We start from the raw sequence: 27,383 nt of genomic DNA, 5'->3' as shown, positions 1-27,383 counted from the left end.
CTTTCTCCTGGCATTATTAGAAATGCGATAACAGAGAAGTTTGGGGGCTTTTTCAATGAAACATCAGTGATAGGAGAGTTTCTTTCAATGCCAGAGCAGAGTTCTGCAGCTGTCACCTTCTCTTTGTGGTTGTGTGGCATCTGATACAGGAAAAGAGACTACATTTTCTTTTTTTTTTTTTTTTTAATTACAGGAAGATATATTTGGCTGTATAGTTTTCAGCTTTGTAGAAACCTTTTTATTGATACACTATAATAAAAGTCTACTCTCATTCTTTTCTTGACTATTTTTAACAGTTGGTTACTGACATACAGAAATCAGTTTTTTTCTGACAGTGTTGTCTAGGGTAGCACACATCTCCAAATTGCCCTGCTGACTTTGCAGGTACCACATTTCTTCTGATCATTCATAAATACCTCAGATACAATTGTATAATGTAGACATCTTCCAAATAACTGGATGATTATTTACATTCTTTATTTTTCCTATTTTGGCTGTCACTAAGACAGCATAAGGGTTCTAATAAATATCTTCATTGGATTTATATTGCTACCTTCAGTGGATGAAAACATGTGCTCAAACTGATTTCAGTCATCCAGCTGTAGATGATCTTTTTTTACAGTTACTTTAAAGCATGGCCCTCACACAATATTGAATCTTAAATAAATTATTAGTGGATTCATTTTAAGCAATATTTACTGTCAGTGGCCAAGAGGACTTCACCAAAGTCCCTTTCAACTGTTATTTTGTGCATTCTTGAGCAGCTGGACTGACTTTTAAAAAATATTATCTTCACTGTACCTGAAGATAACATGGTTTGTTAACTGCCTAAATGATGCTTCAGTTTCCAGTGCTATTTAAGCAGAGTTTTGTGAGAATTGTTGAAATAGCTCAAGGATTGCCTCCTAGGCATGAGTATATAACAAAGACTTGTATTACAAGACTTGTATTATAAAACTATTTGAGTAATAAAACCTACACATTAGTTTACTATACTCATCCATTCCAAAAGTTCTTCAATAATCAGTCTGAGACATTCTGCTCATTAAAATAACTGTATCTCACAGCCTCAGCCCAAATCAAGAGAGCAGAACCCCTCTAAGAAGCAATTCCAATGATAAATTGTTTGTTCAGTGATGATATTTTTCAGGTTTAGAGTACAGCATGCATGGTCTGAGTCTTTTTTTCAAACTGCCGTCAATCTAGATTAATTATACAACTCTCTTTTTGTTATGACAGAGTAAAATAATGCAAGAAAAAGCATAATTAGTCTCATTCTACTTTATCAGAAAGCATTGCCCGTGACAACACTGCTAAAGAATTGGGACTGTCCAGACTAGAGAAGAGACAAGTAGTGGAGGTAAGGATGTCTTTAAACACATCCTTTCTCCTGCAAAGAGGAAAGGAATAATCTATTTTCCATGCTTACTGTTGCAGTAGAACAAGAATAATAGAACAAGTAATAGTATGGTAGAACAAGTAATAGCCACAAATTACACTTAGAGAGTTTTAAATCAGACTTCAGAAAAATTTTGCCAACAGTTGGGCTAATGAAATTCTGGGAGACATATCCTGAGGGACCATGGAACTGTCTCTGAACACCTAAGAACAAAGTGGACATAGCAATGATGTGGATCTGGTCCTGGATTGCAGTAATGGCAATAATACTACTAATAAACATGAGGGTAATAATAGCAATAAGTGGCTTCCTGAACTTACTGAGGGTGGCACACTATCACTTAGTTGTCATTTTAGCACTGGATGCCGATCTCTCAGGAGGTATGTACAATAACATCATGCCAGTGCATCTAATATTAAATTTACATTGGGGTACTGTTGTAAAGATACTTTTTTATTCCAGTTTTATTACTCTAACCATCAGAATAAGCTGGAATTCTATGAGGATTATTTCATGTCTGTGTGGCATTCTGGAAATGCAGAAGTAATGTAGTGTCACCAGATTGTTATTAAATTATTAAAACTGTCTCTTCTGTCTTGCATCTCTGAATAGACTGCAAATTCTCTAGTTTTCAGAAGCATCAGTACCCTCAATTCTCTGTGTGCTAGAGAACAATGCATTTTTCATCTTCCTCTATCACACTTCTGTGAATGCTTTTACTGAGCACATAAAGCAGAGTGGTTAGAAGAGGAACACTGAAACTAGCATATGTTGTCTAGCCTTTAATTCCCTGTGCTGATTTTCCTGGAGTAAACAGAAGTAGGAATGCCACGCAGAGCTTCTGGACAGATGTTAGCAGTGACTAAAGCAGAACCTGCATGTCATTCCAGAGGGCTGTTTCTGAGTCTGGGCAGGTGAGCAGGATCATTCAGCTCTGGAACTTTAGCAGTCACTCCCTGCAGTCACAGTGCCACGGGCAGGCCAGGAGGAAATATTTGCTCATCTACTCTTCAGTTTTTAAACACAAATCCATGCTATTTTTGTGGTCCTGTACAGGAACATTACGAAGGTAGCAGAGCTGACTCTGTTCTGACGCTTTGACACAAAGAAGAGCATGAGTTAACACATTGGTTGGGTCTGGTCTCACCACGTTTCACTATCCTAAGATTCAAGGAGAAAAGGATGCTGAGGACAACTGAGGTGATCAGGGAATCCTGACCATCTGAATAAATACTTCTTTATCAACTAAGTATATATCAGAGGGAAATTTATGTTGTCTCAGAAGAATAGAAATATGATGTTTGTGCTGAAGTATACAATGACTTTTTATATGCAGCATCTGTCAGAGAATCAAAGCAGGAATGCCATTCTGTGAAAAGCACAGGTATGGTGAGGAGGGTCACATAAATACTTCACCAGTGACAGATCTCCCTATGTCACTATAGAAATCCCCTGTCAATTATTTCTGTGGGGTGCACAGCTAAATGCGATGCTGGAACTTTAGCAATGTTAAGTAGTAACTTAGAGCTGCATTTTAGGAGAATTAAATAGCCTAGTTTCTTAAGGCCGCAATGCTTATTTGGTTCACCTCTATTTTCCTATATTTTGTATGTTCTTGCCAATAGCCTTTGAATTTTGTGATCAGTCAGAGAAATTCCCCATATTGCCAAATAGTGTGTCTGTAATGTTCTATGAAAATATGTGGTTAGAGAGAGATGAGATACTTACTGTCCTCAGTATGACCTCATCCTATAACAGATACCAGGAGTTCACATAAAGGGGTAATTTATGAAAACCCCAGCTATGGGAGAAGATTCAGCAGGTGATTGTAGCTGGTTGGATATCAGGGAAGCCAGTAATAAGACAAAAGGAAACTGCACTCTATTAGTTTTGCTAATCACAGAACAATGTGCATTTTAATTACCAGAATTATCTGCAACGTTAAAATCTGGAATATAGACAGACACAAGGATTTCTGTGATATTGAATGATGTCACAGTGTGGCAGAGTAAAAGCTGTGCATGCCACTTTTAGTGTCTGATTGGCCTTGACAATAATAATACCATTTACAGCACTTTATACTTCCAAAGCCCATTACCACCACTAATTAATTCTTAGAATACCCCTGAGGGGTTCTGCTTGGAAGATAAGTTGGAGTATTACTGTTTTAACACTGGAAACAGAGACAGATCACTAAGTAATGATAGTGCTTGGAATAGAATTTGAGTACAAACTCTTAATCAACTGTGAAAGTAATGCCCTGCGGAACATGAAAATTTGCAGCTATGCTTCAAAGTCGTATTTAAAGATAAACAGAGGTATGTAATACAAAAAATATTTCTGTAGCACTAGTGAATGAATATTAAAAGCAATACTTCATATGGATGCATGAGTATGGTATGATTTAACTGATGCCAGCTCTGTACTAGTCAAACTTCAGCAGAGAGTTTTTCACTAACCCAAACCTCTGCAGTCAGTGTTGGGATATTCCAATCAAGTCATCAAAAGCCATCACCAACAAATAGTAAATAGTCCTCACTGTGCCTTATAGGAATAGCAGCAACAGAGTTTATTTTACATTTCTGTGCAAATAAATGCCGGGTGCAGCTGGGAGTAAATTTTTTTTTCCACTGTGTACTCTGTAGATTGAAAGTGATGCCACTTCATTCCCTCATACATCCAGCACTTTCTCAAATCCACTCAACCCAGAAGGGGTTAGTAAGCCACTTAAATTTACAAGAATTTTTTTAGAGCATGGCATGGTCCCTACTCTTTCTCCTTACCAGGGAATGAGAGGTCTTGAAGAACATTAATATCTCTTTTTAAAAAAACAGGTACTTATATTCCTGGGTTTTTCTGATTTCCTTTCTTTCCTTGATGAGATGTTTGTGCATACTTTTTAGTTTTTAACAAAAGCTACCTGACACACACTGGAAATATTCTTTAATTTTTTTTATTGCTTTTTGTATTACTCCAGAGTACTACTATGGTAGTTTACTGTATGTACTACATGGCATTCCTAAACAAATAAACCTGACATAACTGTATCTTTCCTAAGATATTTGTTACATAATAGCATAAAAAGTATGAATTTCAAATAAAAAATTTTAATGAGCAGTTATTGACATTCCTAAATACAATCTTTATGTATATATAATTCAATCCATTTATTCTCTTTATATGTTATAATTCACATATATTGAGAAAATTTTTTGTCTCTGGCAGTCTGGGTTGGCCTTTTTTTCCTCTGGATATTGCGGATTGTTTGTGCTTTGACATTTGGTGCAGTTAAGCAAGTGTGTGGAGATTGAGTTTAATGAATTAGACAGCAGTGCAGAGTAATATAGTTTATATACCACTCACATTTTGTGTTTTGTTTTTGTTTTTCCAGTGAATGTCATAACTCTACAGATAGAATAAAAGTAAGAGTATGGGATGAAGATGATGATATCAAATCTAGAGTAAAACAGCATTTCAAAAAGGAATCCGATGATTTCCTTGGGCAAACAATCATTGAAGTAAGAACACTGAGTGGAGAAATGGATGTATGGTATAATTTAGGTATGATTCTTACTGATTTTTTTAAAACAAATTTAGGTAGAGTATTACTGTGTTTTACTTTGTGACTTCAAAATTTGTAGCTTTGGTACCAATGTATGACTTTTAAAATATTAAATATAGCAGGTTGATTTGAAAATGAGAGATAGAATCCACACTGCCACATCCCACTGTGCCACTGGCAGGGAGGGGGTAGAGAAAATTAGGAGTCAAGTAAACCTGTGAAGAAGGGATAGGTGAAGGGAAGGTGTGTTTTAAGATCTGGGTTTATTTTTCATTATCCTCCTCTGATTTCACTGGTAACAAATTGATTTTCCCCCAAGTCAAGTCTGGTTTTGGCCATGGAAGTAGTTGGTGAGTGATCTGTTCCCCATCCTTCTCTCGACCCATGGGGCTTTCATTAGATTTTCTATGCCCTGGCCGGCAGAGGAAGGGAGGTGATAGAGCAGCCTTGGTGGGCACCTATCAGAATCAACCCATCACACTCAGAGTAGTCCAGCTTGTTGGTAAAGTCTTCATAATTAAAGGAAAATAATAATAATTGGTACAGATGTCAGGTAGAAAAGTACAGTAATTTCAGTTGAGAAGGGGAAAGTAGTAAATAAATAGCTGTGTAGCCTTGCTTGAATGTGGGAGATAAAATAAGAGATTCTTTACTTCATAGTTAGTTATTCCACTTTGTGGCCTGAACCATGTGTGAGGTATTAAAAGACATTCTTATTTTCAACAGCAGGACTCTCTATCTTTCAAAGATTAAACTAGAATGATTTATGAAAGCTTTTCATATGACATACATGTGTTCTTCGTAGTTAACTAATGTATTATTTTTCCACTCTTCAGAAAAGCGAACAGATAAATCGGCTGTCTCTGGGGCCATTAGACTGAAAATCAATGTTGAAATTGAAGGAGAGGAGAAAGTTGCTCCTTATCATGTGCAATACACCTGTCTACATGAGGTATGTTGGAGAGTTTGTAGTATACAGTATAGAAATCACTGTTCAGTTGTTGCATGGATAAAGAAATAAGGCTACAGAACATTAGAGCACTGAAACAAATAACTGCTGCTGTACTTGAGGACAAGTTTGTTTTAGATTTCCCATTCTGTATTGCTCAGGAAGTACCAGGTTCAGAGGCAAGGGTAGAAAACGTAAGACCACCAAACAGATCATTCCTGCCAGGAGGTGTTAGGAAAAGAGGTTGAGCCAGACAGATAAATTCTACCTGTACTTTTATTTTTATTTAGCCCTTTGATACCTGATTGTTATCATCGGGAATACACAAACATTTCTATATATTACAGATGTATGCTGTAAAGTATTTCTTTTGTTTTACAGTAACACATATTTTGGAGAGTGAGAAAAAGGAGAAACACAAACTCTATAAAATCTAATTTTCCTTTCATCTAGTTTGCTTTTGTCAACATTGAAAAAAATAATCACTGATAAATAGGTGTGTCTTCTGAAAGATTTTCTTTGTAATTGATTATTCTTCCTTCAAATAGTCATCCATGTAGAAGTTCTATTCTGGAAATACAAGTAGTTTCTGAAAGCTGATAGCTAATACATGGCTGAAGGTTCACCACTAGCATGTAGCCACAAAATCCCATTGCTCACCATTTGTAAAATCAGATATTTAGGGCATTTGTCCTGATCAATTTTGACCTGAAATTGCAAATGTTGGACTTAGGAAGTAAATTACAATATTCAAATGCTTTAAGAGAGTCCAAGAGACAGTTATGGGCTAATTAGCAAAACTGAAAGTATTTCGATGTTTTAGGGGTTTTTTTTCCAATCACTGAAAATAGGAAATAAAATCTGTTGGATTTTGTGGATACCTATGAAGTTGTAAAATTTGTGAATGCATATGGAGCTAGGCAATCTGAGAAGAATTCTATGCCATGAATGTCAAGTCCTAGCTTTGCTCCCAAGGGTACTAAACCTAAGTTTTGTTGCACACCTTGCACAACGAGAGAGGCACCCGCAGTATTTCTGTTAGCTCCCTGTAACTGAAGGGCTTAAATAGTGAATTTGAAATTTATTGGTCACAGATACAATTGAAATTGAAACACTCTGTAATAAGTATTATAACATCATGATTTCATTCATTAACAAGGGCATATAAAAGAGAAGTTTCTTCATTATTTTATGTTGCATTCTGTGCCAGTTAACAGGAATGACTTTGTATCAAGAAGATACAATGTGCTGAATCACAAGCTTGCTGACTAGTTTGAGCCAGTCTTTGGAAAAATGCTTCAAAAATTGACTAGCAACATATTGAAGACTATTTGTAGGATGTATTTCAGAATGCTTCTTAAAAGCCAAACTTTCATTTTTGAAACATTTCTTACTTTTAGAATCTGTTCCATTACCTGACGGAAGTGAAGTCGAATGGTGTGGTGAAAATCCCCGAGGTGAAAGGTGATGAGGCCTGGAAGGTTTACTTTGATGATGCTGCACAGGAAATTGTGGATGAATTTGCAATGCGCTATGGAATTGAATACATTTATCAAGCTATGACGTGAGTATCATCATGGCTGGCTTTCTGCTTTGCTGTGAACAATGTGTTTGAGGGAAGTAACGAGTCTCAAGCCTTTGTGAATTCATTCACTGTTTCTCTTGCATTCCTGACTTTAAATTCTTATCACTTTGTCCATCTGATTCTCATTAAAGTGCTTCTCATCTGCAGTGGCTTTAAGATATAAGCATTTTATAAGCTGTTACTGGTATTGCTGCTAATGCATTCCTTAATCCTTATGACACTGATACATAGCACAGTTCAGAAAGACTTCCAGTGTTCCAGATGCAGCTGGAACAGGGTTTCAGAAGCTCTTTACTCTTTTCTACTACTATAGAAGCTCACTAGCGGCTACAGTGAGCTTCCATAATATATGTAAATAATTTGTGCAAACCATTTTTAACAGTACTGAGCCCTATTACTGCATTCTAAAGTAGCTGTCTGAACACCTTAGAACACAGCACCATAGAACCCAGACATGTGAGATTCATCTTGTGTTCTCAGTTTATCCAGCAAAAAGTTTTCTGGTGAAAAGGACTATATTCTGCTAGAGCTGTAGAAAAACAGGAGATTGAAGTGATTCCTATAAATAAAAATACAGGCTTTTCTCTCACAGAAACCTGGTAATGTGGGATTTTTAATCAGAACATCTCTCATATTTTTGCATCTCTTTACCTCCTAAAAAGAAGAGTCTTATAATAAGTAAGAAGGTACCTAAAAATCTCAAGTTTTCCTTCATTTGCAGAATATATTGACACCACCTACTATTGCAATGAGCTTGTCAGTGAATTCTTGTATTGTTCATCTAATAGAAGTTCAGGGAATATATTTTGTAATATACATGTTTATAATGATCTTCCTTCAAGGAACTTATTCAGCATTGCAAAGAATAATTAATGATTGTATGTTTAATAATAATTAATTCTAACCAAGCCATTTTAAGTTAATTGACCTATTTTGCCTTGTCCTCTCTTTGTTCTTACTTTCTTCTGTACCTTTTCCCCCAAATTTCCTTGATGTTGTAGATTGCAAACCAGGTATCTGAGGGCAGATGTAATGAGAAAGTGAATTTAATATTAGATGGTCACAAGAAATAAAAGCTAAGATTTCATTGTCCCCATACCCACATCCTTTTATATTTTAAAATGTTTCATGTCAATAATGAGCACTGCCTTTTTGAGGGAACGGCCCCAGCCTGTTTAAGTTGGGAATAAAATCAGTGATGCATGTAATCTCATGCAGTACTTGGAGAAAAATATATATTCATATACGTTGTTTTGCTGAATCATCTGCAGACACATCTCAGAGCATTCAGACTTCGGGAAGAAGAGTAGTGAGGACACTAAGTCTATTTGTCATGAGGAATTTTCTTTTGGACTATTATCTCCTGGTTTTATTCTTTTTATGAGATTACCTTTTTCTTCTGGAACAATTTTAGTGGCTGAAAGAAAATGTGCAGCTTCTTGATTTGGAAAATAGAATTATCAGATTGCATTTTGTAACAAAGATCTTCTACTAAAACAAAAGCAATTTTCCAGTATACAACAGAAAGAGAATTTGAATATAATCACTTTGCCCAGAGGAATATTGTGTAAGAATTTTTTGCTTGAGAATCTAGTTGCAGAATACTTCTACTGCATGTCTCATGGTAACATTGGAAATTAAAATGTTTGTATTTGTAAATGCAAAACTGATTAAGCTTTAATACCCTGGGATCCAGACCCCAGAGAGCATCTGCATTTTATCAGGCTACATGAGTTTTGGGATGCTGTATTCATATCTGTTTTAAAGTTAGCTATTATAAAAAGTTCCAGGGCTACTAAATGATAGTCAGTCTTGACCCTTTTAAGATGCCACATGCTGGAGTAGGAGCATATGCCTTTCTGCATTTCTACACAACATAAACCTGATTAAGTTTCTCTAAAGTACCCCTGTCTAAAGTGATTTGGCATCCTGTTCCACTACAGCAGTAAACAATACCATTTGTCTATTATTTCTGGTTCATTATAGTGGCTTTGTCATCTATTATCTCTTAATAAACCCTGAAGATTTCCTTCTGGCCCTCAACAGTTATTTCTATCTTCTCCTTTAGAGCACAGAGATAATATTTCAAAAATTTAGTCTTGATTTTCTAAACACAGTGAATATATTCATACTGAAATGTGGGAATCAGACCAGGAGATACCACACAGGTTACCTGTCTGCTCTAATCATTGTCCCTACTTAGACCTTTCTCACCAAACTTAGAAAGATAATGAATTCAGGTGTGATTGCACCTCTTGCTGGGGATAGGAGCATCTCCACATTTTTATGAGATAAATGTAGACACCTTTTCCCTAAAGATGCTGACTTAGAAGGGGAGTTTTACTCTCAAGATACAGATTACCACTGTACAGTTCCTGAGCAAGGAAATCTGCTTTAAGGTACAAATGTGTAATTCATGTGAACAGAAAAACAGCCATTGACCCAAAGTAAAATACAGCAAAAAGACTGATTCTGTTGCAGTAATTGCAGCTCTTTGAAGTCTTGACTGTATAGGTTACATAATCCACTCTTCTTTCTTATGACTATTTTATACTGCCATTCCTCATGGAGTCTGTACTAGGAAAAGAAAAGCGAGACCATTACAGCCATTCTTACATAGTTCAGATGAGAAATTTTTTTTGTTTTTTTGATGGGTAACAGGCAGACAGACACTGTTAGCCACACAACTGGTATGTGTAACTCCCAGAAGTACAAGCAGGGATGTGTGTGACAGTAGGGAGGAAAATAAGTATCACAAAAAGCAGGAAGAAAAAGTAGAAAAACAGCACAGTGATCCAGCTGCCCTTTATTTTGATGACTTTTGGGGACTGATGGCAGTTTATGCTGTAAATTCAATGTCTAGAAGGAATCAAACTGAAATTTTATTTACCTACATATATTAAGCCACACTCTGCAGTGAAGAAAAAGTAACTTTTTTCCTGTCATTCATCTTTCAATTTAATATACTTCTCTTTAGAAGGCAAAAATCTGAGCACGTATTGCAACAGTGTTTGACTAGACGCTGAAATTACACACAATATCAGCAGCCTGAATTTACTGTGTAATAGAGTCAAGTGCAATAAAAGCTCTATTAAGATCTTTACTTCTTACTGGCAAGAGTCACCACAGGTAGAACCTAATGGTTCTCAATCAGCAACATAGCTCTCATTCCTGCAGGTTAATGGGCACTAACTATGTCATCTTGTTCTCCTGCTAGTTTTCAATTAATGTGGCAGCATTACAGAAAGCACACAAATCGCCCATTAAACTAATTTTTTATTGATAGCATTTGCTTACTGATGAGTACAGCACATCAATTAGACTCCTTTCTTTGCTAATTCATGCTAACAGAAATATTGGAAGAATCCCAGGCACTGTCTATTCGTCAGAAAATTGCATAGTAAGAAAGTTGGAGCAAGCAGGCCTGGCTTCAGCTTATGCAGTGCAGCCTTGCTCTAAAATGTGTGAGACTTAGAAATGGTTGCTATGACATGATGTGCCCACTAGAAATTGTTAATAACTCATGCAACTGGCTGCTGTTTTCAAAGACCTGCAAAAACAAGGATAGGTGTTTACTTTGATTTATTTATTTTAGCAAGCAGAAGGAATCCAGGTATCTTGAAGGTAGCTGATAACCTGAGTTATCAGCACTCTGAGTCATGACCTATATTGGGTACTTAATAGGTCCTGTGAACATTAGAGATTTTAATTAAATGATGAAGAGAAACAAAAATCTGTCACACATGCTTTATCATAATTTTCACTAAGCACATTACAGGTGAAACAGTGCAGTGATACAATAAGGACATAAATTACAGCAATTGCTTTAAATTTTCCTTGTGAAAAATTGGTACAATTAGGGTCTAGTCTAAATATAAGAATTCAGTACAGGTAGCTCATTGTGAAATGCTTAGAGTAACCTTTAGAAGACGCCTTAAAATGTTGACCCAAACGATATTTCCATGATCTGTCATGTTCCCTGAAGGCAATTGAGACAATCTCAGTGATTTCTTTGCTGCTGACAGCTCCTTTTGCCTCCCTTCTCCCTCAGAGGAGCATGTGTTACAGGTATGGCTCTAAGGCTAGTGGGGTTATTAGTGCCTTTTTGTCTCCAAATTGATGTTACTCATGCACTAAGGACCTTTAAGTCCACTAAAAGACTTTTGGAAACTAAAGGTCAACAGTATTAAAAGTATTAATTATTTTGTTAATTTTTTGATAATTTGCTCTGATGATCCCTACATATATTTCCCAAACTTACTCATAGATAAGGAAATATTTCTATTAGCTTTAAAGGTTACCTTTATTGGTGAGAACCACCTGACATCACCATTGTATTTTATTACAAAGGAAAGTATTATTCTTCTGCTTGACAGAAAACATGTGACATATGTTTTGAAAGATTTTTCTGAGGGGTAGAAAACTGTGTTTTTCTTTTGTTGAATTCGCATTTCAGTCTTCAAAAGCACTTCTTTAAATTACTGGCTATGAATTAAATTATTAGTTTTGGTAACACTATTCCATGAGTACATAGCTGGGAATACTGGGCTCTAGTCCTGGTTGGTTTCTGAGTACTTTTGAGCTGTTTCTCTCAGTTATGTAAAATGCAGATAATAGTGCTTAATAATTGCCCCCACAGGAAAACAATGTTGAATAATGCCTTAAAAGATGCTTTGGGCAGTCACAACAGTTTAAGGGTATTTGGCTTAAGTTCAGCAGGAAAGTTAATTTTTTTCTTGGAAGGGCATTAGTGCCCAGGTGGTTCAGGCCCAGCACACTGCTCTGCCTTATGGTCCTGAGGAGGAACAGGAGAGAGCAGCCGGAGACTCCAGCTAAGAGGAGCATGTGGCCAAATCAGGACCTTCAGTCATACAGAGCCTGATTGGAATTTCTTAATCCTCTTCTGTTTTTACACCCATTTTTACCACCATCCTTTCCCAATCTCCTTCATTCTCTTTCCTATTTGTGTACATTTATTCTTTATCCCTCTCTCTCTCCCAGTCTTGCCTAATTATTGATCTTGAAATTAGGAATTTATGTTTAAAATTATAATGTTCACTCTCCTTTTGTGTCAGATCTTTCATTCATTTGTACCTCTCAGGTTTTGTTGTGTTATAAGCCCTTTGTATGCTTCCAGCAGGCATCTCTTGTTTCATTAAACAAGTAAACAGTGCTGCTACATTGCACCTCTGGTTTTGGCTGCTTTGGGTTTAACAGACTTGTTACCTAAATTTTACTGGCCTGGATCAAAGTGGAAGAATTTCAGTTATGGCCTAATTCAAATCAAGCTGGACCCAGAAGCTGAAGCACCTTTCATTAATAATGCAGGGTAAAATAAAAGCCACACTAAAATGCTGGTTTGAGTCTTTTAGTTGACAACAATTAAATCTTTTTCTACTATAGATCTCTGTGACTTTCCATGATGACGAGTTAGAGTTTGCTTTTTAGGTTTTCTTTAATAATTAATGTTTTGTTTAATAGCAATTAAGATAGTTAAGCCATGTTTTTGTATTTGGGATTTACAGCGTGAGAACTGAATGTGAATCTAATGTGGCTAGTTTGAAAATATCAGAGTGCAACAAGTGGCAAATGTGTCAAACATGTCTGGATTTTCCTCATATGCATCTGTACAATTTTCAACGAGGTAGCCTGAAAGTTACATCATTAGAGTTAGAAAGAAATTATAATGGGAGAAGAAGCAGATTCCGTGCCATCTTTAATAACTGTTGGTTTGTTTGAATTTCAGGCACTTTTCCTGTCTCTCTTCTAAATACATGTGCCCTGGTGTTCCAGCAGTTATGAGTACATTGTTGGCCAATATAAATGCTTTCTATGCTCACACAACAGCAGCAACAAATGTTTCTGCCTCAGATCGCTTTGCAGCTACTAACTTTGGGGTAAGCAGATTTTCTTTTTTAATAGAGTTCTAGTAGTTTTCTTTTTTTCCCTAGTATATACCATATTAAGTTCTACACTGATTTTTTTTTAATTGCTGATTTTAAAAAGTGAGGGTTGTTGTTAGCTTTTGAAAATTTTACCCTGACTCTTTAAAATTAATCATCACAAAAGCCAGAGGAGATGCTGCTCAGCTCCTTGTGAGGCGTAGAGGCTAGAAAGCACTGGCACACGTTCACAGCGCTAAAATCTCCAACAAAGAGGTTTTTGTTTTATTGCAATGAGCCTTGCAAACTGCTAACTGCAGTAGACTAAGTATTGGATGCAATTCCTTTCTTGGGCTGTGTCATCAGTGAACTCATGTTAACCTAATGGATGTGGCCATAAATGCTGCTCTTCTCACAAGGATCCATAGTAATGGACTCTCTATGATTTTTGTTGAAATTTTTGCTGGTAAATTGTCCAAGTCCTGGTTTCAGGAATTTTAGGAGGAATAGTAGCATTTCAGGGATGTGGTAATATTTTTATTATTGCTAAATTTTCTTCTGTGGATAAGTATCTCACAGCGTGGACTTCCTAGTCTTTGAACATGATAATAAATAAAGATTATTCACTCCTTATTCTGATTTCTTCACCTACTCTCAGAGGAATTGAGAGCAGTAAGGCAGAGCAATAATTCAAAGAGGTTGCCATCATAGCTCTGGTATTACGCATGATACAGAGGGTATAAACACAATCTTATGCTGAAAAATGCGTTTATTCTTTCCTTTTTTATTTTTTTAGTAAGGTTTTTATTTGCAGGGTTGATATCAAAGATAAATTTGATGTAACAGTTTTCATACAATACTATTTATTGACCTGAAATAAAATATTAATTGTAATTAAAATTTATTAAATACACATTAAAATTTCAAATTTAAAATTTTATTTGAAGTAGCTTTAGAGGTACTAGAACTCTTCTCCAGTATTAGAATAATAGAGGAATTATGAATTTCAGATTTTCAAGATAAAATTATGAAATTATACATTTGGATGTGTAAACCAAGAATTACTTACTTGTTGAAACAAGTCTTCTCTTTTAATGTTCAAGCTTTATTAGATCTCTGACTTTGATGCCATTTTTGAAATTTAGAATGGTTTCACTGGATTTTTATCCTTTTTACCCATTTTTCTAATGATCAGAACTACATTTGTCCTCAGACTGGGCAGAGATTAAGTCCTTTCTCTGATGGTAATGCCAGTTTGCCTCTGACGCAATTCCAATCCAATTCATAGTTCAACAGATGGATGGGAGAAGAGTAGTAGGAATCACTAAAAGAGATTTGGAGCTCTTTTTCAAACAATTGACTTATAGGCAAAATATGAGATTATTCTTCTCTCCTGGTCAAAAGGCATTTGTTAGTGAATAGCTGCACATCATTCATCAAAAAGAACATCTCAAATTCAAGTCCTCAGGCTACAGCTGGGAATGATTTGGCTGACTGAATATTTCAGTAGGGCTTTATAACATGACAAAAAAGTTCTCTTGATTGATCCCTTAAAGGAACTGTGCCAAATTAGTGGGGTTTGGTGTAGGTTAGAACTCCACTGATGAGAGACCATGCACAGACTCTATTTTCAAATTCCTGATCATCACATTTGTATTGTACAGATACAATCAGTGCACTCTGAGAGCTATCAGCTCCTGCTTCTTCCAGAAGTCTGCTGCTTTCACACAGGCTGAGATTTCAGAGTTTTGTGCAGTAGACTATGGAATATGTTCTAACATGGTAATTAGAAACTCATTATTATTACTTGAGAATGGCACAACTCAGCTGGAAATCTCACAGCAAAATAATTTCACTGCTCCTTCATCTATCAAGATAACAAGTTAATCTCCATATTTGAAAGGAAAAAATATAATTTCATTGTATTAGTATTACTTACCTTATTCCTACAAAAGCCACTGTTTCAGAAGTATAATTTTCAATCATACTTTTACACCAAATTCTGTAGTAAATGAGCATCATTTCTTACTTATTAAAGGAAGGGAGAGGTGCTTTCTTCAAGAGTTTAATCAGTTGCAAGGCAAGTATAAGACAGGAAAATGTTGCATTGTAAAAATCTTTGTGACCTCCCTAATGTATTGCACAGCTGCACAGTGTTTAATGCATACCAGGTATACAACATAGAAAGGGAAATAAAGTGAATCACTTGGCCTTGAAACACAGGTGTTTCAAACCATCACTTGTATATGACATAATGGAAAACAAGTTTCTTTTTAAATAAGTTAAAAGTGGAAAGAATCTTTCTAAAACCCCAACAATTACAGGAACCTGCAAATTCTAGTGCAACATATTTTTTCTTTTCTTTTTACAGAGAGAAAAGTTCATAAGGCTGCTGGATCAATTGCACAATTCTCTGAGGATTGATTTATCTAAATACAGGGTATGTACAACATATTCTATTTGAGTCAACATGAGACCCCCCCAAACCCTTTGGAACAAAAATTTAGAGAATTTAAGTTGTTTAACACCAATATTATTCCAATTTGTCAAAAAGAAAAAACTTGGTATTTTCTTTCCAAAAGCTAAGAATGGGTCAAGAGGTTGTCACATATTCAAGAAAGAGTAGTATTCAACAATTTTGATTAAATTGGTCTATAACTAGTCTTAAGTTGATTAAGTTAATTCATCTGGGAATTACCTTTACTGACTCAGGTAGTTCAAAGTGCAGTTACTGCTGTATTTTTTCTGGGAGCCTGACATCTTTGCTACAACTTGCATGCTAAGATCCTGGAAATGTTGAAAAAGTCTTGTCTCCTTGTTTTTCTATTTGGTAGGAATTAGTTTCATTTCTGCCTCATGGAATCTCCTTCCACTGAGCTGTGCTCCAAAGCCAGCCTTTCAGGAGAGCAGGCCCTGGGTACCTGCCATCTACCATTTGGTTCTGAACTCCCTCTCCTTCTCCAGTCCACTGGATCATGAAACTTTTGGACAATACCTAAGTTAGGGCTTCATTACATGTGGCTCTCCTTTCAGCTTCTAGGAGTGGCAGCCTCCAGGTCAAGGATTTGTCTGTTCATGTGGCCTGCTCTCCAAAACTGGAGGAGAAGAGGAGTATTTAAAAGAACCCCAGGGCATTAGAGAGAATGGAAATTGCACATACTTAGTTTTTAAGACTATATCCTTACTGAAGGAGATATGTTCGTGCTAAGATCTTTTCATTTTGAAGAATGCTGTCCAGACAGTATTGTAGCATGAGGCTGATATTTCAATAGTAGGAAGTTATTTAAATAATACTGCTTCACATCACTCTGTTAACCCAGAGATCATTGCAAAACTTGAATATATTATTTCTACATTAAGCTTACTACTGCATTTATGCCTACAAATTATATATGTGCCATGTAAAACCCATAAATTATTTTCATTAGCAGCAGTTTCCAGACATCTTATAACATTTTTTATTCCATCCATGTTTTGGAAATATCACAATATTTTGAATTATTCATGTTACAAGTGTAGGAGCATTATCAAAGGTGTTCCTACTCATGTCCAAGGGATGCTCATCATTAACTATCTCACGGGCAGAATTTGGGTAATATGAACATCTCTAATCCTTCTAAGCAGCACTGTATGTTTTCTTTGAGGGTTTTTAACTGATTGTTCAAGGATTTTACCTGCAACTCAAATTTTGCATGATTCCTCTTTCCCTGATTCACCAGGATAATTTTCCTGCCAGCAATTCCGAAAGACTCCAAGACCTGAAATCAACTGTGGATCTGCTTACCAGCATTACTTTTTTTCGGATGAAGGTATTGTCCTTTACTTGCACAAATAAATTTCCTGACAGAAACAAAAAATTTACCTTTTTAATTAGTTTAAAGTCAAGTCACATAAAACATTCTTAGATGAACTCATTAGAAGTAATATATAAAAAGGGGTTTGTACTGATATAATAAAATCACAAGTCAAACAGTAAAATAGATCTGATAACTATTTGCCTTAGTCTCTCTTAAGAATGAGATCTAAGTGGTCAAGCATGGAAATATTTTTGGAATGGAATGGTACACATTAATATTATTGAATGAAAAAAGAAAAACACAAAGCAACCTTTAGCATGTGATTCAATTGCATTAGGCAACTACATAAACAGAATTAAAGTAATCCACTAAGTTAAAGTTTGAATTAATGTATCCTGAAATGGAGTAAAAATATGAAGTTTTGCTTTAAATAAATAACTGCTATTTGGCTTGATATTCTAATTCAAAGGAAAGCACATATTATACACTTTAGTTATTTCTTAAATAATAAAAAAAACCTGATAAAATGTAAAACCTAAGATTTAAAGATGTAAACTATTGAGCACACATGCCTTTTTCATCATATAAGTACTTAATTTAAATAAAACTTAGTGATAAAGTCTAATTGCATGTGTTCTAATGTATCTTTGAGCTAAATCAACCTTGATTCAACACAATTTTAATTGTTTTTATCATTGTTTTATTTGAACACTTTTCATCCTGTATAACAGCTCCATTCAACACTTGGATATTTGTGTTCAATCTAATTCTGACTTTCTCCCATTTATGAAACATTTAATTAGGTCCTGGAATTGCAGAGCCCCCCTCGAGCCAGTACTGTGGTGAAGGACTGTGTAAAAGCCTGCCTGGATTCAACTTACAAATACATTTTTGACAACTGCTATGATCTCTACTCTCAGTTAGTGGATCAGGTAAGGTCAGAATGAACTTGTTCTGTGCTTTTGCTCAATCATTATTGTTAGTTTGCCTTTAATAAACAGAAAGTCTTCTGGTGTTCCTTCATATCAAAGCACTCAGGTTTTCACTTTATTTATGCATGGAGGAGCAACATACCATAAATACACCCACAGACAGCTATGAACTCTAAAATGTTTAACATGAGTTTCAAAATGGACACATTACCTCATAATGTAGTCACCAAGTTGGACATGACTGTGAAATTGTCCAGGAGTTTTGGGGAAGATGGCATTTGGTTGATTACTGTTAATTTAAGATCTGTAACAGGAAAATAGTTATTTAAAATCTAACATTTCACTTCCGTAACTTTTGAAAACAATTTTTAATTTGCTGAAAATGGTATAGTCTTTCCAGCCTTATATTTTTGTACCCATGATGCATACTTGGATCCAAGCTTTAGTAACTGCTTTAAGAAAGCACAGGATTTCTTAATATTAGTCTGTCAGGTTGAGCTATCAATGCAAAATAATTATAGCACTTTGTGTGTTCCAAATGTCATGCAAAATCCTTGAGAATACTCTTTATTTTTAATATAATATGGCTATTCTATAAGTAATGTTAGAATTAATTACTGTCTTAAAGGAGCATCACTTCTTTATCATATTATCACCTGTACCTTGTATTTGCTTGTATTTGATGGTACACTGGGAAAATGGTAGTTCTGTGAGTATTCCAGCCTTGAACAGAATTAACTAAGTTCTTTGGCAAATGCACTTTTTTTGTGTGTGTATAATTAATAAGAACACTCATACTAATAATATAAGACTTCAAATGAAAATTATTTGAATTTATTTATTTATTTCAGTGAAAGATATATCTCTTAAATCCAGAATATGAATTCCTGTGTTTTAGGAATGGTGATATTTGCTGTTCAACATTTCTGAAATGAGAATTTATTTTCTCGTGTTGGATTCCTTTTCCTGAGAAAACTTAACTGTAGCTTTGAATATAAGAATTTCTCACCAGCACCAATAAGCCCTCCACACTTAGCGCTGATGTGTTTATCCTACAACAGATTACATTGTAAGTTGAGTAGGAGTATAAATTAGTGGAAGGAGCAGCTTCAGGCATCACATCTGTTTACGTCATAAACTGTTCTGTTTTCTCGCTAACATTTACTCTGCAGCAATTTCTTCTTGTCTGGTAAATATAATATGAAGTGCTGCTAGACTGGGTATTACATAAGCCTGCAGTTTATCAGTAGATTCTAGTACTCAGTAAACAGCTAAAAGTGATGAAGTCTTACCTCTGCAAACCATAGTGGCAACTGCAAAAGATTCTCTGTACTCAGAAAATTCACAACTTTTTTATGTGAATCCATACAGTCATTTAGCCTGTCTATTTTAAAACATGGTTTTAAAGTGCGGAGATATTACAGCTTTTCTGCTTGGTAGAGATTGTAAAACTTGCTTAAGTAAAGGTTCTCTCCCTCAAATTATATTTGAGGCAAAACAGGCAATGTTGTTATTATATTTTTCTCTCACACAACTCTACTTAATGGTAGAGAAATAAGAAATCTTGAAATAAATTTTAAAAATCCACAAGTATTCACTCTGTTGGAAAACTGAGTTGACTGCATCTCACTGTATTTCTGCACGTCTTGAGTTCTTGTTCACAAGATTTCCAGCAGGGCCAGTTTTATGTGGAAACTTTAGCAGACAATTTTCTGTACAGTTACAATCACAAAGCAGTGCAAGAAACTTTAGTGAAGAAGTGTAAAATGCAAAATGTAAAATAACTAGATCGCATTCAAAATAATTTATTTCTAACAGCAAATCACATTAAAAAAAATTCAGGCAACAGTCACATATAATCTTAATGTCAGACAGTAAAACTTTCTTTCCCAGAAGATGAGAGACAATTCTGAGAAATATAACTGGTCTAACTTTAATAGAGAGATCAGTAAAATTAATTCAAAAGACTACCTGAATTCTGCATCAGCTCTTGAGTTGTACAAGGAGACTTTGTTCAACATGGTCCTCTTACGGTTTCCTATCAGTATATCCGAAAGTGCATTTTGTTTTAGGAACACTCAAATATGCAGTTTGTTTGAACCTATAGCTCTTGAGGCTTTCCAGTGAGTCCAGGTGACTGGTTTGTGGTACCACTGTTATAATAATGAAGCAGTAACCAGTATTGTAATTAACATTTCATTAGCTTTGTTTCCAAGCCCCTTAGATTAGACCAGATTCCACCATTAAGCCTTCCTCAGTACCTTCCCTTATCTCTGCTGTCTCCCCATCAGGTGAGGTCCCCTCCCCTCAGAGGGAGGGAGCTCATCCTAGCCTGGTTCTGCACACAGGAGGTTCATGTTTTAGCTGCACAGCTGAGCTCTGGGCTGTGAGACTGAGAACTGAGCCCCAAAGCAACAAGGAATGGTTCTTATGTAGGTCAGCACCTGCTCTCACTCAGGGGAAGGACTGGCAGATGTTGTCCTGCTGAGGCCTCTGCATGCCCAGGGTGTATCTGTGTGTAACTCAGGGTAACCACCTTCTGCAATTGCTTTTGGCTGCAACCTATAACTCTCAGAGATGCCTGCCACAGTATTTTGAGAAAATATGCTTCAGGTCTGATTGTGTGGGATTGTTTAATTTTGGGGTGAAAATTGAGCAGTGACTGTTAAAATTGAGGGGCTTGAACTGGAGTTTTTGGATATTTGCCACTGTGAACACAAAAATTAAATCAAAAAATATGCTCAGCAGTCTCCAATTCCTCTTTTTATTACTCTCTACCTTTCTGTCAGACAGGCAATCACCGTTAAAAAGCTAATGTCTTGCAGCAAAATATCACCCCTGAGGATATTTCCTGGGGTGAAGCATTGCAAATGCTAACAGCATGCAAAAATGTCATACTACAGTTCCACACCAGCATACAAAGAACGGCTGATGGGAAAAAACCAATGACTACCAGAGGCAGTAAAACATGATAGCTTGACAGTCTCACTGCCATGTATATTGCTATCCTCATTATTAGAGACAAAGCCCTCTGATGAAGGACTGTCTAGCCCCTTATGCAGCATGTGCAGTATTTTCTCTTTTGAATTAATAGTTACCTGAGTGAAGTGCTTAGCTACCCTATGTTAAAAAGACATATCCTGGAGAAGTAGTTTAGGAAGCACTTTGATAGCTTTCTGACTCAGTTTACAGATATGTCACTCTTTCTGTTTTCTTGAGAAAACAAATTTTGAAATCCTGGCTGGTGCTCACGGAGACTGAAGTCCCTTCAATAATTCTTTTTGCAGTCTTCTCCATTGAGTGACACCAATGAAATGCAGACCATACCCTTTCATGTTATCTGAAGAGCTCTTCATCAGTACAAATAATTTCATGACTGATAGCACCAATATACTGGAATAAAACACTGGAGTACTTTATATTTGACAGCAGCTCATCAGAACAGGCCTGATATTCTAGCTGATATTAGGGACCTTTACTTGGGTCTTATCTCAGCTCTGCATGTTGTCACAGCACAGCTTGGTGCAGACAGGAGGTAGGAAAGAGCAATTGACTCCTTCAGGAGCCAGGGGCGGTACAGCTGCAGCAGCACACTGCTCTGCCCTTGCCATTCATCTTTCACAGGGGTACAGCACCTTGGGCTGGGTTGATAATGAGCAAAAAACATCCCAGATCTGGAAACTGGAGCTGTGGATGAGCACATGGGTGGGCCTATGCTTTGGGAGCTGGCTCAGTTTTGCTTTACTCAGTTGGGAGTCCCTGGTCTTTGGGATTTGGGAATGCAAGCCTCATAGTTGTTTTTGAGCATGTACTTTTTTCTCTTTAGTATAAATGACAAAAAAAAAAAAGGTTAGATTATTAATTTCTTATAGAAATACTGCAAGAATTGAAGCATGACTATGATCTGTGGTTTTCAAACACATTCAGAACTATGAAGTGGGAAATAAAGGGCAGTAGCAAAAGCTGTTTACTACAGAGAGTTCTATTTTTCAGGCGTGGAAATTTCAGTGTCAAGTAATAATTCTTGTGAAGCCCTTTGTTATATTTATGTATTGCTTTAGATTCACTGAAAAGGTTCTGGCATGCAGAGGGTACTTAGAGATCTCTCTTTGTGTTGCAGCATTGTGTTTGATGGGCAGCATGTTAACAACAGTAATAGAAAAACATTTGGTAAATTACCTCAGAACAGAAGGATGCATTTTGTGCTATGGCATTTCCAACTCCATTCTGAGAATTCTCTGTCAAAAGAAGACCAGATCTTACAGATATAATTTCTTCTTAGCAGCTTGTCTGACAACACTGGTTAGGAAGTCAAAGAGCTTGTGATAAGTGAGGGGCTCACTTTGATCTTCCTCCACCTACTCCCTGCAGTAGCAGAACTTTTCTGGGTGGGTGGGTCAGGTCAAAACCACAGTATCACTTGGCTGGCCACTGCAGAGAGCTATTCATGTTCACTGCCCTAAACAGACAGACCAGTTAAACCAGCTCCTTTCACCTGCCAGTCCTTGAAGGAAAAGGCTGACAATTCTTGATGAGAATTAATCCAAAAGAATTCTGTTCCACTTCAGATGGTATACATAAAGTTGCTTGGAGAAGGTGTGGGTGCCCCATCCCTGGAAGTGTTCAGGGCCAGTTTGAATGGGACTCTGAGCAATGTGGTTTAGTGGAAGGTGTCCCCTGCCCAGAGCAAGAGGAATGAAAAATACAATCTTTGACATCACTTCCAACCCAAACCATTTTGTGATTCTATGGTGATTCTTCAAATAGGGTTTCAGTTTCAAAGAAGTTAACAGTTTAGGAGTTAGTTACAGTGTGACAGCGCTGCGCAGGGAAATCCCTCACAGGTTTTGAAAGCATGTCTGCAAGTGGTTTCTGGCTTTAGGCTCTGTTGAGTAAATTCTGTAAGGCCGAATTTTCATTTTTTTAGATATTAAAAATATCTTTTAAAATTATATAAAATCCTAAAAATTGCTAGATGTTATATGTGAATGTCTACATATGTGTGTATTTTATATATTTTTTTTTATATATAGTGCATAGTGTACATTTGCTGGTGGTTCTACATCAAGTAATATTATATGTAATGTAAGTAATAAATATGCAGTTTAAAATATGGAAGAATTGTTAAAATTAATATTTCATTGTCCAAGACTGATCTATAAAACTGCCCTCTGCAGCCTTGTGCTGATCAAGGCCACTATGTTAGTTTCCATTGAATTTCCACGGTATCATTATTTATATAGAAAATTTTGTATTCTGAAACCTAGCTTGGGGCTTGCAGGAGACAGCAATACATAACTTTCTGATATCATAGGATTCAATTTATCAAAGTCACACAGATAATAATGGATATTGATTGCACAGAACATAACAAAATAAAAGCAAAGAAAATTAAACCAGACATTCATCCTACGATCTGGTAAAATCAGTGACGGGAGAAGTTGAAAGCCCTATGTTTCTTAGACTAGGCTTTACAGATTTGTCTCAGGGTAATAGAGATGTAGATTTTAATCTTGCTTCACACTGGGTCTGAGATTGCTTTCTCCAGTCTCAGCCACTTTTCTAGAGTACAAAATGTTTGTTTGTCAGCCTTTTTTTTTTTCCATTAAACTCAGAAAACTCCCTCTACATTTTATTTTTCTCTTTAAGAGAGTATCAAAACACCAGTAATGATTTTGGAGGCTCTGTACTGCATAATCCATTGCTTGAATATGAATTTGGTGAATAGGAAATTGACATTAAAAGGGAATTGAGAAAAACATGATTCCATGCAAATAATTTATTTCAATTCATATCCTATGAAAAACTGTTCTTACACAGTTCCTCTTTCTGATTTTGATGTCTTCTGTCACAAAAAACAAAGAGTTATCACCTAGTTTGGATGTTGCATTAAAAAACCCACAGAGAATCTCCAGTACTTAGTGTATTTGTGAATTTTAAGTGAATAATATGACTTTTATTGTAAGTTGTTTGCTGCCACTGTAGGGTGATCCTAAAGACAAGAAGCACCCAAGTCAATTAATATGAGAGTATAAAAACCTGTCTTTTCTGCTCTTATTGCTTGTTTGATCTGCCAGCAGAAGCCCCTTAGAAATATCATTGTTGTGCCTTTGGCCAGTCACTCATTGAGCTTTTAAGCAAAGAATATCTTGTGGCATTTCAGGGTTCTGTGCATGTGGGCAGAATTACCATCCAAAGTGATGCTACAGGAGGTCAAGGTATTTTAAATAACCTTTCCTATGTGAAAAAGCTCATGGAAAAGAAAGTGATTCTGCTAATTGGCAAACTTTCATTCATATCAGTATTTGGAAAGGTATCTTGGTTACTGGATGAGCAGTCTGTGATTTGAGCTTATTCAGTGCTGTATCAAACAAAAACAGAAGACAGGAAACTTCAGCAACTCATTTATTTTAAAATTAAGAACCATTAATAGCATCAGTTTAATTAATGATTTTGTCATCTTGCTATTTTAAGAATTTATGTTACTCTTGAAATTTTTAGTTGTATTTTTAAAAAATTCTCATTGTTATTATCCTCTACAATAATAAGCAGTATTTAGAATCTCCTGTAACTTTTCACTGTATTTGTTCCAGTGTGGCACTAATTAGGTATATCAGCTATTTAGTTGATGCTTTTACACTGACAGTTTCTTCCAAATGGGTGCAATGAGAGTGAAAAAAAAATCTAAATGGCAATCAAATTTCCACCACTGTTTAACCTCATTCTAACAGCACCGTACCAAGCCAGAGCTGGGGTAGCACTGTCAAACACACAGTGTGGTTTTGGGCATTGCCCTGTGCAGGAATCCAAGGGCTGGACTCTGGTCCTTGTGGGCCCCTTCCAACTCAGAGTATTCCATAATTCTATAATGCTTCTACAAAGGCATCTGCTGTACATAAAGCAAATAATAGTGCTGACAATAATGAGGTAAAAAGAGCTTGTATGAGCATGTCTAACACACTAAGTAGACTTTAGGATAAAGAATGGAAATAACAACTAGGGATGGGCAGAGTATGCACTTTCTCTTCAGGACATAAAACTACATCTGTAATGTGAGACTATTTTAAAAATACCTTCTCTGGGACTTTTATAAAGGTCATACAGATTTTAAAGAGATTTCTTTTCCAGAGAATTATGGTAGAAAGGACCTCCTTGTGCAACTATTACATTGTAAATGTAATACTTTTTGCTATCTCTGTTAAAGAACTGAATTTTGCATTCTGTGATTCACATTCACAGCCATGAAAAGCTGTCTCAGCTACATGTCACTTGCTGTGAAATACAGTTCTTGGATAAGATGCTGAGCTACATATGAGGTGGCTTTGTCTTCTACAGCTGCCTTTCAGTTGGTTTGATTTAACAAGCTTCTGAGAAAAAAAAATGGTCTATTAGACCTACATCTTTGATGTAGAAACAAGGCCTTTTTATTAAAAATCTAATGTATACCAGGAAATGCTCTTATGAGTGACATTAATGCTCTAATGTTCATTTCTGTTTTGGAAAGCTCTCTCATTTGCATGCACAGTTGTTAATTGTTGATGACACCAGACCCACCATCCTTTGACCTCCTTCTGAGCTTTATTTCTGTTGCTTTATACACTGAGGCGGTACCCTTTGTAGATCATCTGAGTATGCAGCAGTGTGATTAATGATACATGTCTAAAATATTCCACAGTGGCCACAAAAACAGTTTCAAATAGGTGTTGTTGAAATTCCCTTTCTGCCATTCTAAATGCTATTCATACATAAAAGTCAATTGGGGTTAAATTAACATTTAATTAATTCGCTGTGACACATATATAGTGTTAGGCATATTCAAAAAGATACCAGGTCCTTTGAAGTGGTCGTAGTTGGACTAGGAATGAGAAGTACAGGGAATATGTGTTTAAACTTGCAGGAGCACAGGCATGTTTATTTTCTGACTTACTAGCTGAGACCCCTTTCAGTCTCACACAGCAGTGTAGAAGAGCATGTGTAGATCAAGCATGTGCAGACAGAGCTCTGTGTGGCAGAAATTATTCATGTATGTGGCCGTACAGAATTAAAATATTTCTTTTCATATTTGGGTCCCTACAATGAAGTTATTTATTGGACTCTGATGAGGAATCTGATCCTTCTGCCAAGCAAAGGAATGCAAAATACTTTTTTAGTATTTTAGGACTAAAATTTTAGGAAATTTTAGGTTAAGAATTAATAAATAAAAATTGTAGAGACAAAGTCTGTCTGTAAATGCATATTGTAGTAAAATTAAAGAATATAAAATTCTCAATAACATAAAGGGTAATTCAACTGCTTCTTCATTTAGACCATACATCAGAAGCAGCTGCTAGGCTGAATACCTTCAGCATATAATTCAAAACAAAACATTAAATACTCCTCAGCATTGATTTTTTTGAGTCTTTATTGTGTTGGGTATAAAAGTTCTGCCTCAACAGGCAATTCTACCTGTGCTGAGTCTTAGCACAGCAAAGAATTTAATAATGTATCTAATTACAGCGTGAGCATGCAGTAAAAACCAAGTCTCTATTGATCTCCTTTGCTGACATGACAATCTTTGCACTATGGTTCTTAATATTTGTGCACAGCCAAGTACAGTTTTTCATATGTTCTGCTCTGTTGGTTAGCCAGTCTTGGTCCAAAATTTCTAAAGATTCTTAATATGTCACTCTTCACAACCAAGGAATGATCTATAGGTGGGACTCCCATAGTATTTTCTCTAATAAAAATATATTCAATCTTGTTTTAACAGAGTAAGAAACAAGAAGTTCCTAAAGAAGAACAGGGACCAACAACAAAGAATTTGGATTTCTGGGCACAGCTGATTACTCTGATGGTCACCATTATAGATGAAGATAAAACAGCATATACACCAATCTTGAACCAGTAAGTAATTACTTTCCCAAAAAAATTAAGAATCATGGATTTATTAAAATAAGTATAAGAAATACACCTGAATTAGAAGTTATATTTTAAATAGATTCTAGGTAGAGATTTTTATACAGAATATTGTATTGACAAAGATTGATAAAAATTTAGTGCTCTGATAATGGAAAGAAAATATTTTGGTTTAGGAACATTAAGGACTGGTGATATATGAGTCATCTCAAAACTTTAGGTAGCAAACTATGCTACATGAGATATAAATGGATAGAAGGGAAATGTCAGTGACATTTCAGTGCAAGGCATTTTCAGTATGATGATATTGATGGTATGGGAGCATCATGGCACACATGGTGTTCAAATCTTGCTGAAACTCATTTAGGTATGGTTTCCAGGC

General features: G+C 35.9%; 1 protein-coding gene across 1 annotated transcript in view; it reads left to right on the top strand.

The window, feature by feature from the left end:
* The window catches only part of UNC13C (unc-13 homolog C), a 131,171-nt gene that overhangs the window by 48,311 nt on the left and 55,477 nt on the right, over window positions 1–27,383 (top strand). The window contains exons 10-17 of the mRNA XM_063169652.1: window positions 4,791–4,960; window positions 5,798–5,913; window positions 7,311–7,474; window positions 13,242–13,392; window positions 15,749–15,817; window positions 17,097–17,186; window positions 17,978–18,106; window positions 26,856–26,989. Of these exons, the coding sequence (XP_063025722.1) occupies window positions 4,791–4,960; window positions 5,798–5,913; window positions 7,311–7,474; window positions 13,242–13,392; window positions 15,749–15,817; window positions 17,097–17,186; window positions 17,978–18,106; window positions 26,856–26,989 (1,023 nt within the window). The remainder of the gene's footprint in view (window positions 1–4,790; window positions 4,961–5,797; window positions 5,914–7,310; window positions 7,475–13,241; window positions 13,393–15,748; window positions 15,818–17,096; window positions 17,187–17,977; window positions 18,107–26,855; window positions 26,990–27,383) is intronic.

The sequence above is a fragment of the Melospiza melodia genome, chromosome 15, assembly GCF_035770615.1.
Source record: "Melospiza melodia melodia isolate bMelMel2 chromosome 15, bMelMel2.pri, whole genome shotgun sequence".
Classification (NCBI taxonomy): domain Eukaryota; kingdom Metazoa; phylum Chordata; class Aves; order Passeriformes; family Passerellidae; genus Melospiza; species Melospiza melodia.
This window is presented reverse-complemented; position numbering and strand designations above follow the sequence as displayed.